This window comes from Meles meles, chromosome 13, assembly GCF_922984935.1.
Source record: "Meles meles chromosome 13, mMelMel3.1 paternal haplotype, whole genome shotgun sequence".
Lineage (NCBI taxonomy): Eukaryota > Metazoa > Chordata > Mammalia > Carnivora > Mustelidae > Meles > Meles meles.
In genome coordinates, this window is record NC_060078.1 from 62,903,719 (window position 1) to 62,916,197 (window position 12,479).

Sequence of the window (12,479 nt, forward strand, 5' to 3'; positions counted from 1 at the left end):
TGTCCCTACTCAGCTTCAAAATCCAAACCTAACAGATTTTTGAAAGTGGCACTATCATTCTGTTAGTAATAGCCATATTTGTGCTGTTTTCTTTGGGTTAAAATTAAAAGGATGTGTCCTATTGGTGACAGAAGGAACAATGCCCCCCCCTCCCCCATAGTCATACTAAGCTAATATTGCCAAGGAAAGGAAAAAGCCCTGCAGTTGGCTGGGCGACCTGGCTTCGGGCTGTGGACAGGTGTCTTTGCAGAGTAAGTTCTGAACTGTGAGCGAGCTCTGGGCCGGGGGTTCCAAGCCCTTCAGGGGCGCTTTGGCGCGGAAGGAGAACTGCAACCAGGCGGGTGCCACGTGAGAGCAGCGGGTGCCGGATATGGGAGGATCAGGGTCTGGGTGAGGGTGAGGGTTGGACCCGCCTGGGGGCCAGACTGAAGACCACCATCCTTCTGGGAGGGGGACTGGCTTGGGTTCCGAGCTTCTCCTGAGCCTCTGGACGTGGGCGCCTCTCTCGGCCGGCAGAGTACACTCTGGCACCAGCACCAGCCCCGGTGTTCCAGCGCCAGCGAGGCAAAGCCGGGACTGCCGGCCAGAGGTGGGCGCGTGGAGTGGGCGTCTCAGCAGCGATTTCCCTGCAGGCCCTCGGCCCCAGGGGCGGCGCGTCCCTCCTTGCAGACCGCGGGAAAGGGAGGCTGGGCGCTGCGGCCAAGGCCGCCCACCGGAGTTGCCGCGCGCCGGTTTTTTCTTTAAGGGCCCGGGCAGACGCGGGGCGGGAGTACACAGTCCCCGCCGAGATGACCGCGGACCGCCGCAGGCACTTTGCAGAGGAGGAAAAGAAGAAACGACGGAGGGAGGGGCGACCCATTTCCTGATTCGCCTGCAAACCCGGAGCTGGATCAGTCTGTGCTGCACCGCGATGTCGTCGGGAGGGTCGGCCAGGAGCCTGGCGAAGGGTGAGGCCGGCGAGGCGCGAGAGGCGGGGGGAAGCTCGGCGACTCACAGTCGTGTGTCCTGGTGTGGCTGCTCCGGAGCCACCTGGGGGGTCCCCCACCGCGGGGATCGGGCCGGGGCCGTAGCGCGCGCGCGACCTCTCGGCGGCCTGGTCCTGGGCTGGCGGGAGGATGGGGGTCCCCGCCGCTTTCCCGGCGTTGAGCGTCTCAGCGTCTCCCCCGCAGGAAGCGCGCCCCCGGGACCCGTCCCCGAGGGTCTGATCCGCGTCTACAGCATGAGGTTCTGCCCGTACGCCCAGAGGACACTCCTGGTTCTGAAGGCCAAGGGAATCAGGTAAGGACCCGGCAGCTGCTGCGGGGGCGGCCGGTGGTACTCTCAGGTAGGGCCCCAGGGGCTTCCTTTCCTGCAAAATAAACTATTCTCAGACTTTGGTGGGGGGGGGGGACGACAAAGCAAATTTTGAACCCACTTCCCGGGGTGAGGGATGGGAGGAATGCCACAGATTACACCAGTTAAGGACACCCCATTTAGATCAGCCTAACCATTTTTATGGGTTTGAAAAGCTGAGGCTCTCGTAAGGTTGGTGGTGAGCGGAGAGCACAGGAAATGACCAGCAGGGGCTCTTCTAACTCTGGTCGATCACTGATTCCTGGTCCGCTGCCCTTTGGCTTTCCCCCCACCTTCTACATTCACGACTGTTTTATGTGATCCTGTTTGCTGTTGCTCTGATTATACAGCCCCTTCCCTGATTGTTGGCAGTTTATTTCAGTACCGAGTCCAGGCCTTACCCCTCCTGGCAGAGTCCTGAGTCAACTGCACTGTGCATATTTCTGTAGGTTGGGTTGTTGAGTCAAAGTGTGCATGCCTAAAAATTCAGTCTTCTGCGAAGCCTCTTTGAAATTAAAAACCAAATGTTTTTTTGGTGTATTGGTTATCCATGGGAATATGCAATAGTCACTTGGCTCCTGACACCAAATATCCATAGGCATTGGCTCCCTTCCAATGATCTTTGGAATCTGTTGAGCAGACATTAGATACCTGTGGTACAGAAGTTTAAAACATAGCTCCCATTCTTAAGAAATTTCCCATCCTTGTGCTTAGGGTTTATAAACTAACTTTAGTCTTCTAGGGGGAGAATTTGGCAGACAATAATTTTCCCTAAAAGAATGTGAGATGCTTTCTAAAGGGGGAAAAAAAATATCTTCAGATTAGCCATCATTTCACTAAGATTTGCATCTTATTTGCATGAAATTGATTCTGAACACATAGCAGAATGCTCAACATTTAGTACCATTTATCCAGAACATTGTATTTTATCCAAATACTGCAGTATCTGTAGTATTAGGATTCCTTTATTGCAAGTAAGAGTAATCTTACTCAAATCTGATTGAAAAAAGATGTATCCTTTGCAGGAGGAAGGCACAGCTGGATTGGGGGATCTAGAGTCCTGGTTTCTGGGCCCTTCTGAAACTCCGATTGAAAACAACCCCACCTTATTTACTGGGATAGTTTTCCAAGAAAAATTGAACTGGTTTTACCAAAATAGTGTGTGTATGGGGGTGAAGAATGGTAACAGCCCCAGGTCCTGCAAACAGCAGAGATCTATATTCGTGGCTCCGGTTTTAGCTGGCCTCCCAGAAGACTTTCATTAGAGAGGTGCTAGATTTTTGCTACACGTATCACCTAACAAAGCATGGTTTTCTCTAAAAAGTACACCTTCCAACTTGTGGCAGGTGTGCTGACTTGTTGGCTCCTCTTGTCAGGTTACCACATGCATGTGTGTTCTAAGAACCTTCTTTATTACAAAAGCCCAGGATCTACCTTTTGTTTTCATGGTATAAGATTTCAGAAATGTTGCTAATTCCTTGGCAGGGAGCTGGCCTTCTGTTTCTTTTGATGGCTTGTACCTGAGTGTCCAATAATCTGTCAACACATGAACCTCTTGATACAGAAATATATTCTAGTGTTCAGTGCAGCTCTTCCTGTTTCCATCAGGGGTTATACATTTAAATCCTCAAACTAAACACTGTTCTAACTACTGAGGTGGATGGGGGAATGGGTGTTTGCTTATATTATTTTTTTTTTAAGATTTTATTTATTTATTTGACAGACAGAGATCACAAGTAGGCAGAGAGGCAGACAGAGAGAGAGAGGAGGAAGCAGGGAGAGCCCTGCTGAGTAGAGAGCCCGGTGCGGTGCGGGGCTTGATCCCAGGACCCTGAGATCGTGACCCTAGCCGAAGGCAGAGGCTTTAACCCACAGAGCCACCCAGGCATCCTTCATATATTATTTTTGAGTAACTAACCTGTTCTATGCAACAATTAACCTGCTTTGACAATCATATGGACCTGGCTTTAACAATTCTGTGAAACTTTCCTGTCTTTTATTTCTTCTACATTCTCTCAGGCAAGAAACAAGTTAGATGTAATTACAATTTGAATATAGCTTGGACTTCATCTGTTTTCTTCCTTTTGGGTTTGCTTAGTGTGATTTACCTATGTAACATTTTTAAAAAATACCAGTGCATGGACATTTAATCTGAATCTTTATTTTATGGGTAGATTTTTTGGATTCCTTAATAATCTTGTAAAAATGAGGAACTTTCTTTTCAATTTAGCAAAAGGAATTGAATTTTATCATGTTAATTCTCATATACTAGGTAGTGAATACAATTGGTTACCTCAGATAATTTACAATTAGAATAAGCCCAAAATAGAGTATCTTATTCACAATCTTGAGGCATTTCCACTTATTTATTCATTCATTCAACAAATATTTACTGAGTACCCTGAAACCATTTTTATTGTCTTCATAGCATTTATATCTGTTTTAAAAATTTTGCTCATTTATGTTTATTAATATGAACAAGGCACACAGAATCCTGCTTTCATGGAGCTTACAATCTAGAGAGGTGACATAATGAACATGTAAATAAACGAGCAGTGTAATTTCAGATACATATCATCAGTTCAGTGAAGAAAGTAAAACAAGGTGATTATCTAGTGGAGGCTCTAAGCAACTTCAGAGAGCATAGTCAGGGAGGGCCTCTTGGAGGAGGTGGCATTTGACCTGAGAAGACCGGCAGAGATCAGAGGAACAAAAAAATGTAAGTGCTTTAAGGTAAGAACCTGTTTGGCAAATTCAAGGAGTATAATAAAAACGCCAGGGTGGCCAGCTTTTAATGACTAGAGGGTAAATCCTGGGAACAGGTATGACAGGTAAAAAAGGTCCAGATCAGGGCGCCTGGGTGGCTCAGTGGGTTAAGGCTTCTGCCTTCGGCTCAGGTCGTGATCCCAGGGTCCTGGGATCGAGCAGTGCATTGGGCTTTCTGCTCCGCGGGGAGCCTGCTTCCTCCTCTCTCTCTGCCTGCCTCTCTGTCTAGTGATTTCTCTCTGTCAAATAAAATATTTTAAAAAAAAAAAAGGTCCAGATCACATGCTACAGAGGGCTTTAAGTTTTATCCTCATGGCAATGAGGAGCAATCACAGGGTGGCAAGCAGGAGGATGGCCTGATCTAGTTCACTTCTGTTGTGGAAAGTGGACAGTAGGGAGGGCAGAGTGGAAGCAGAGAGGCCGCTAGTAGACCACTGTAGAGGGTGAGCTTAAAGCTGGTGTTTTGGATGAGGAGGCAGGGGTAAGGCTGAGAAGAGGCTCTGATCTGGAGATCTAGCTAACAGGTCTTGTGATCCATTGGACTTGAGGAAGAGGAAGCAAGGGAAAAGGAACCAAGACTGAATCAAATCCTAAATTTGGGGTCTGATCAGCTGGGTAGATGGTAGGGCCAGTGAGGATTTGCTCACAAGTACAAAAAAAAAAGAAGTTCCACTGTCTTCATTGTCTTCTGTGTCTCTTTCAGGCATGAAATCATCAACATCAACCTGAAAAGTAAGCCTGAGTGGTTTTTTAAGAAGAATCCCTTTGGCCTGGTGCCAGTTCTGGAAAACAGTCAGGGTCAACTGGTCTACGAATCTGCCATCACCTGTGAGTACCTGGATGATGTATATCCAGGAAAGAAGCTATTGCCAGACGACCCCTATGAGAAAGCTCGCCAGAAGATGGTGTTTGAGTTATTTTCTAAGGTGTGTGTATAAGAAATTTCAACTCCTGTTTGAAAAAAACTGTTTTTTAAGCTAAATCACTGCTGTCATTTATGATTCAGTGAGGTGGGAAAGGAAAACACAGCTGTGTTCTTATCTGCAAACCCTTTGCCATCTGGTGTCTGCTTCTTGCCTCTCCAAAGTCAGCCCTCTTCACTCTTTAGGCACTGTTCCTGCCATACGGAATGTTTTGTTTTCCCACGCTCACCGCCTCCTCCTGAATGCTTGCTGGAAGGCTCTTCCCTTTCTCACTTTGCCTGGTTATCTCCAAGTCCTCTTTTATGTATCTGCTTAGCTTTTGCTGCCTTCCAGAAGCTTGTCCAGGCAGAGTCAGTGCCCAGCTCTGTGGTCCCTCAGGTGCTAACTTCTCCTGGTCAGTGAGTGCCTACCTTCTTGCCTGTGTGTTGTACCCTGACTCTGAGCTCCTTTTGGGGGAGGCAGTGTTCCCATCACTGCTGGCTCACTGTCCAGGTCTGTGACCAGCTCTGCCACGACCTAGTGGTGTGACTCTGAGGAAGTTACTCATTTACCTCTGTGCCTCAGCTTATCACTGAGGAGTCAGAGTAGTATAATCATTGCTCCCTTCTTGTAGATAAAAACCAGTTTATATAAAACACCTAGAGCAGAGTCTGACTCATGGTAAATGCTGTGTTGGCTCTCTGCCAAGGTGTCTGGCAGCAGGCATCTACTGTGTGTTGGCCGTAGCTATTAGCTGACAATGTCAATGGCATTCCTGTAGAAGAACTCTTTGTATCTTAATCAGCCTCAGGGTTGTAGATAGTTCAAACAATTGATACTAACAAAGAAATGCCCGACAGTGAACAACCAGAATGGCGGGTCTGGTTATCTCTGTAGCCCTGTTATTTGTGAGGATGTGTGTCAGCATATCTTGTCTTCTTTAAATGGTTAAAGAAATACCTAGAAGGTGAAACTTACAGAGAGCGCACATTGTATAAGGAGACATTGCAAAGGGAAACCAATGGGGGAAGAAAGAGGGAGTTATGTAGCTTAGCAGACAAGAGGGAAGAATAGCACAGATGCCGTGGTTGAAGTGATGGAGAGGGAATATGACAATTACAAGGAAGATTTTGGAGGATTAAAAAAAGTAGGAACAAAGATTCATTATGGGGACATCTGGCTAGCCCAAATGGTAGAGCATATGACTCTGGACCTCGGGGTTGTGAGTTCAAGCCCCACATTGGGTGTAGAGAGTACTTTAAATAAAAAAGAATGAGAGAGATTCATTGTAGTGTTTCAAAAGAAAATAAGCTAAAAGCTGGAGATGCCCACCATTACTTCCCAGTTCACATTCCGGGAAGAGGTAGCTTTAGGTACCGTATGACTCCACCCTCCTGGCTATAGCTCAGCAAACCAGAAATGCCCCCACCTGCATCCCCAGCCCAGTCATCTTCTGAGAAGCTGACACTGAGACACGTAGACTAACAATAAAGGTCCTGAAGCTTTGAAGATGTGTGTGTGTGTTTATATAGATGTGTGTGTGTGTATATATACATAAAATTGGAGACTTAATCAAAGCCCTACAAAAAATAAATTTTGTCTATTTACTTTGTCAGCCTCTCAATAATTCTGTGAGCCACTCAGTGTCTTTTTAAGACACATTTGGCTCAAACTCACCAAAGTGGGTTCTGTTAATCGCAACTTATCAAATCCTGACCAAAACAGCACCTTATGCCCCAAAACTCTTTCTAAGATCAGTACCCGAATTCTGCGAACACAGGAATTGGTGCACCTTTCAGGTTTCTTGAGCACCATGATCTGGGACTCTGAGGGCTCGATCATGCTTTTATGTGCGGGGGCCGGTGTAGTTTGCCTCACTGGTAACTAAGAAATTTTTCTCTGTGTAGGTCCCATCTTTGGTAATAAGCCTTTTGAGAAGACAGAATGAGGAAGACTGCTCTAGCCAAAAAGAAGAATTGCGGAAAGAACTCAGTAAGCTAGAGGAGGTAATCTCGTCTCCAAGGTTCTGTCAGAGTAAATGATACACTATATCCCATCCTCTTCTTTCTACACTGTTCTTTATACTCCCCTTTCCCAAAGCAGTTTGTGGCCATTAGTAATAACACCAAATAAGGAATTTTAGGTTAGGGCAGATTGCTGTAACCTGTTGTGTTTAGGATAGAAACCAAAACACCTAAAAATATTTTGTCATGGCTTGCTTTTAAAATATTTTGTCACACTGACAGTAACATAACAAGGAAAAAAAATGCACTAACATTTCCACAATTTGTCACCTGTTTTCATTTTTGTATGCCTGTGTCTAGTCCTTGTCCGTATCTTAAAACAAAATGAGAGGGAGGGAGAGAGGGAGGAAGGAAGGAAGGAAAAAAAGGAAAAAGTTAACATAACTGTAATCAGAGCATACATACCATGCTGTGTTCTTTTTTCTTTCTTTTTTTTTTAAAGATTTTATTTATTTATTTGACAGACAGAGATCACAAGGAGACAGAGAGGCAGGCAGAGAGAGAGAGGAAAGCAGGCTCCCTGCTGAGCAGAGAGCCCGATGCGGGCCTCAATCCCAGGACCCCGAGATCATGACCTGATCCCAAGGCAGTGGCTTAACCCACTGAGCCACCCAGGCGCCCCGCTGTGTTCTTTTTGCTACTTAATAGTACATATTAAACATTTCCCACCAGAGTTTGTCATGACTCATAAAGACACTTGGGGAAGACTGGATGAGTTTTTACCTTCTTTGGGGCACAGCTACCCTTTGGGCCTATAGATCAAGTCTTTCTCTTGGTTTTGAGACAATTACGTGCACTCTCAGCCTTGGGTTTTTACTGAGGGAAGACATGGTTCATGCCTTGTATGGGAATGCATCCTAATATTTTATCAGTATTAAGCTTGTTGTAGATTTTTTTTGGAATTTTTTTTCATTAAGAAAGTTAACTAGTTTGCTAAATTTTTTTAAAAGATTATTTATTTATTTACTTGACACACAGAGATAGAGATCACAAGTAGGCAGAGAGGCAGGCAGAGAGAGAGAGGGAAGCAGGCTCCCCGCCAAGCAGAGAGCCCGATGTGGGGCTTGATCCCAGGACCCTGAGACCACGACCAGAGTCGAAGGCAGAGGCTTAACCCACTGAATCACCAGGTGCCCCACTAGTTTGCTGATTTTAACAAAAATCATGAATGTGATTTTGTTGAATGTTTCATCTGCATCACAACTGTTGAGATGTTCATGGAATTTTTTTCTCTTTAATTGAAGAATATGGTGTTGATTTTTCTAGTGTTGAACCATCCTAGCATTACTGAGATAAAAACTCGAGAACTAGTTAATATTTAAATAATTTGCATATTATTAATGAGGTTGGATTATTATTTTGTTTTCATAGTGTTTTTGTTTTTTATATTAAGGATAGTCTAATTTGATAAAATGAGTTGGGTTACTTTCCCTGTTTTTTTTTTTTTTAATTTTTTTTATTCATTATTAAATTTGTCCCCGAGGTACAGGTCTGTGAATCATCCGGTTTACACACTTCACAGCACTCACGATATCACATACCGTCCCCAGTGTCCATATTCCCTCCATTTCTAATCTCTGAAATCATTTGATAGGGTTTGGCTGTTTCTGCTCTTACTGACTAGCTGAGGAGTTCAGTGGCTAATGCACTTACTTTCAGTTTTTCTTGATTGTATAATGCATTAATGACCAATATATTACTTCTAAATAATATCTTAGTTATGCCCAGTTAAGGTTGTTTCTTTTTTTTTTTTAAGATTCTATTTACTTATTTGACAGAGAGAGACACAGTGAGAGAGGGGACACAAGCAAGGGTAGTGGGAGAGGGAGAATCAGTCTTCCCGTCGAGCGGAGAGCCTGATATGGGGCTCGATCCCAGGAACCTGGGATCATGACCTGAGCCGAAGGCAGATGACTGGGCCACCCAGGCACGGCCCAGTTAAGTTTTAATAGGCAGGATTTTCGTTGTTCTGTTCTAAATTGGCTTTTTATGCTGTTTCCATTGTGATTTTCTCATTGCCTAGCTATTATTTACAGTGTACTTGTAAGTTTCCTAAACTTTTTGCTATTTTCTAATTTAATCACATTATGGTCAGATAATACATGTGGGATATTGTTTCTTTGAAGATTAAGACTTTTGTGTTTGGCAACCTAGTAGAGCCTATGGACCTCTTCTCAGCATTTTTATTTTTTTTATTTTTTTTTTATTTTTTTTTTTTTTAAAGATTTTATTTATTAATTTTGACAGAGAGAGATCACAAGTAGGCAGAGAGGCAGGCAGAGAGAGTGAGAGGGAAGCAGGCTCCCTTCAGTGCAGAGAGCCCGACGTGGGACTCGATCCCAGGACCCTGAGATCATGACCTGAGCCGAAGGCAGCGGCTTAAACCACTGAGCCACCCAGGCGCCCCTCTTCTCAGCATTTTTAAATGCTTAAGTTAAAATATATAAGATTAATTCTACTGTGGTTTATTTCATTATGGAAATACCTGCTAAATTTGGGGTTGGTAGGGGAGGAGGGCAGTATATAACTTTGACCCATCTGCCTTCATAGACTCCAGATTAAGAACTCCTGCCTTATAGTGAGTAGCCATTTCCATGTTTCAGCCTGTTGAGTGGATTATTTCATCCTGACTGAAACTGCCATACTTCATTTTATTTGTACACAACATAATAACCAGACATTACAGTTGAAGGACAGACCCAGTTAACATTGATTTGTTGTACAATTCTGAGTGCCTAGTAATTGTAAGGCACTCTCCTGGATAGTGTGAGAGGTAGAAAGTAAGATATGGTCTATACTCTTGGTCTATACTCTTTGGAGGATTAGCTTGGTTGTGGACAAAAGACAAATACACCAGTAGATATAAGCCATCAGTCTACAATGCAGAATGTTAAAGGGGTCCTGAGGGAAACTATGAAAGTTTTATAAAAAGTTAAGTTGGTTAGGTGTTAATTAGTTCCTTTACTTTGGCAAAACCATTAACACCAGTGCCCATTCTTGAATTGCAGAAACATACGCTTTGTATTTGGTTTTCAAATAATTTTATTTGACATCGGTCTGACGGTTAACCCAGTTATTTCCAGTGTATTTTGAGTCAGTTTTTTATTGAAGTGTTACATACAGAGAAGTACCCAAAGCATAAGTACAGCTTGATGAATTTTTACCCAGTGAACATAGTCATGGAACTAGCACCCATATCAGAAAACATTAGTTTGGGCTGTTTTTATACTTTATACATATGGAATTCTATAATATGCTCTCTTTTGGGTCTGGCTTCTTTCATACAGTATCAGCTTTGTGAGATTCATCTATGTGTATGCAGTTCTTTCCTATCCTTTCAACATACGACTATCGCACAATTTATCCATTTTACTCCTCATGGACAGTGAATGTTTCCACTTTGGGGCTATTACAGATTGTGCTGCAGTCGACATTCTTCCACCTGTCTTGTTGAACATGTATTCACATTTCCAAAGAGGAGAATTACTGGGTTAGAGAATGCATGCAGTTGGCTCTAGTCCATACTGTTGAAAACACGGTTGCACCAGCTTCGACTCCTATCAGCCGTGGTTCCACACCCTTGTTAACTTTGTCTTGTTCATTTTAATTATTACGATAGATATGTAGTCGTATGACATTTTGGCTCTAAGTTGCATTTCCCTAATGACTAATGTAGTTGAATACCTTTTCACATGGGTTTTGGCCATTAGAATATCCTTTTTTGGTGAAGATCAAGCCTGCCCCATTTTCTGTTGAGTTGTTTGCCTTTTTTCTTATTGATTTCCGGGAGTTCTCTCTATATTCTGAATACCAGTCCTTTGTTGGATTATGTATCACAAAGATCTCATATTCTGTTGCTTGCTTGATTTTTCTCTACTTTCCAGTTTATTTTGTTGGTTGTTGGCTTCATCCCAAACCAGGAGATCCTAAAGTTCAAACAAAATGCCAGCTTGAATATGTCAGGGTAAAAGCTGCTGCTCTCACTTGCTCTGCTTAACTTGCCTTCATCACTTCTGATGATGAGTCTTACTAAATGCACCAATAACAAGTACTCTTCTGTTTAACGTTCAGGTTCTTACCAATAAGACGACAACCTTCTTTGGCGGCAATTCTCTTTCTATGATTGATTACCTCATCTGGCCCTGGTTTGAACGAATGGAAATTCTGGAGTTAAATGAGTAAGACATTTGAATACTTTGTGCATAAGTTAGGATCATGCTAATTGGAAGAGGATATATTGACCTTTTTTCTGAACAAAAATTAGAATATTTTATATAACTGGTATGAATGGGAACAGGCAGACAGGAGGAGAGTCTTGGACTATCCAGGGCATGTACTCACCACCCTTCTCCATTCTTGGAGTGGGGAGGGGGGGAGGGTGGACAGAGAGTTCCAGAACATGTAATAAAATCTTTTAAAAGTAACTTACTCCTTCCCTTCTGGTTACAGATCCGTAAAGAGGTGTGTGTATGCGTATATATATATATATATATATATATATTTTTTTTTTTTTTTTTTTTTTTTTTTTTAAGGAGGTATATTTTTTATAACATGTTATGCAGGATTGTCTGACCAGTGTTACCTCCCATTTACCTGCAGGATTCCCACACTCTTCCAAACTCATGTTCTCAAGTTTGGCAGCCAAGTCGGCTTACTATAAATTCTTAGAGCTTGGCGTTATTCAGGCTTATTTTTAGTCACAGTCTGGCTTAGAATCAATATGTAACATTCATGGTTGTCTTTCATGTTCTCCTTTTTAAAAGTTACTAGGCTGCCTGGACAAATTCTTAATGCTAACTGAGCAAGTAAGTCACTTCTCTGTAAGATTCCTTGTCCATAAAACAAAGACCTTTACAATATCTTCCAAATCTAATATCCTGATTATGTGCATTTTAAAGAAGTATTTTAAAAGATTAGAGGAAAACAAAAAGAAACTGCAGAGTGCTAATGATAATAGGAGCCTTTGTAATGCCTTCTACCTTTTCCCTTCCCACAGTTGTGTAGACCACACCCCAAAACTTAAGCTCTGGATGGCAGCCATGAGGAAAGATCCTGCGGTATCAGCCCTCCTCATTGAGCCCAAGGCCCTTCGAGGTTTCCTCAAACTCTACTTGCAGAACAGCCCTGAGGCCTGTGACTATGGGCTCTGATGGGGGCAAGAGCTGGCAGTGAAGAAATGTCTGATATTTTCCTTCACTAATATGAATAAAATAAGCTTTAATTTTACCAAGGGCTCTCACAGCTCACTGGATCACCTTCTCTGATTTGACATCATGGTGTAACTGGGGGGTTTCCTTAAGGCCCTCCTGTGGGAGTGAAAGCACATTTCCTGTCTCAGGATACTTCTGTGATTCTAAGGGTTTTATTGCAGTGTATGCTAAAAACCTCTAAGTCATCATCTCTGGTGAGAAATGGACTTCAACCTAGATTTCTTACTGCCTATAGGACACTCCTC

General features: G+C 43.3%; 1 protein-coding gene across 1 annotated transcript; it reads left to right on the top strand.

Annotated features, from left to right (window-relative positions):
• The first annotated feature begins 777 nt into the window (after positions 1-777).
• GSTO1 (glutathione S-transferase omega 1) lies at positions 778-12,250 on the top strand. The gene is made up of 6 exons (XM_046027955.1): positions 778-947; positions 1,170-1,278; positions 4,802-5,024; positions 6,908-7,006; positions 11,096-11,202; positions 12,021-12,250. Exons 1-6 carry the CDS (start codon positions 911-913, stop codon positions 12,172-12,174), a joined length of 729 nt encoding a protein of 242 aa, XP_045883911.1. The 5' UTR covers positions 778-910; the 3' UTR covers positions 12,175-12,250.
• The last annotated feature ends 229 nt before the right edge of the window (positions 12,251-12,479 follow it).

Bases quoted from the DNA above. Each gene is read 5' to 3' on its own strand.
- GSTO1 (XM_046027955.1), top strand. From the start codon at position 911: ATGTCGTCGGGAGGGTCGGCCAGGAGCCTGGCGAAGG. The intron at 948-1,169 runs GTGAGGCCGGCG...TCTCCCCCGCAG, and splicing joins GGCCAGGAGCCTGGCGAAGG to GAAGCGCGCCCCCGGGACCC. The intron at 11,203-12,020 runs GTAAGACATTTG...CCCTTCCCACAG, and splicing joins GAAATTCTGGAGTTAAATGA to TTGTGTAGACCACACCCCAA.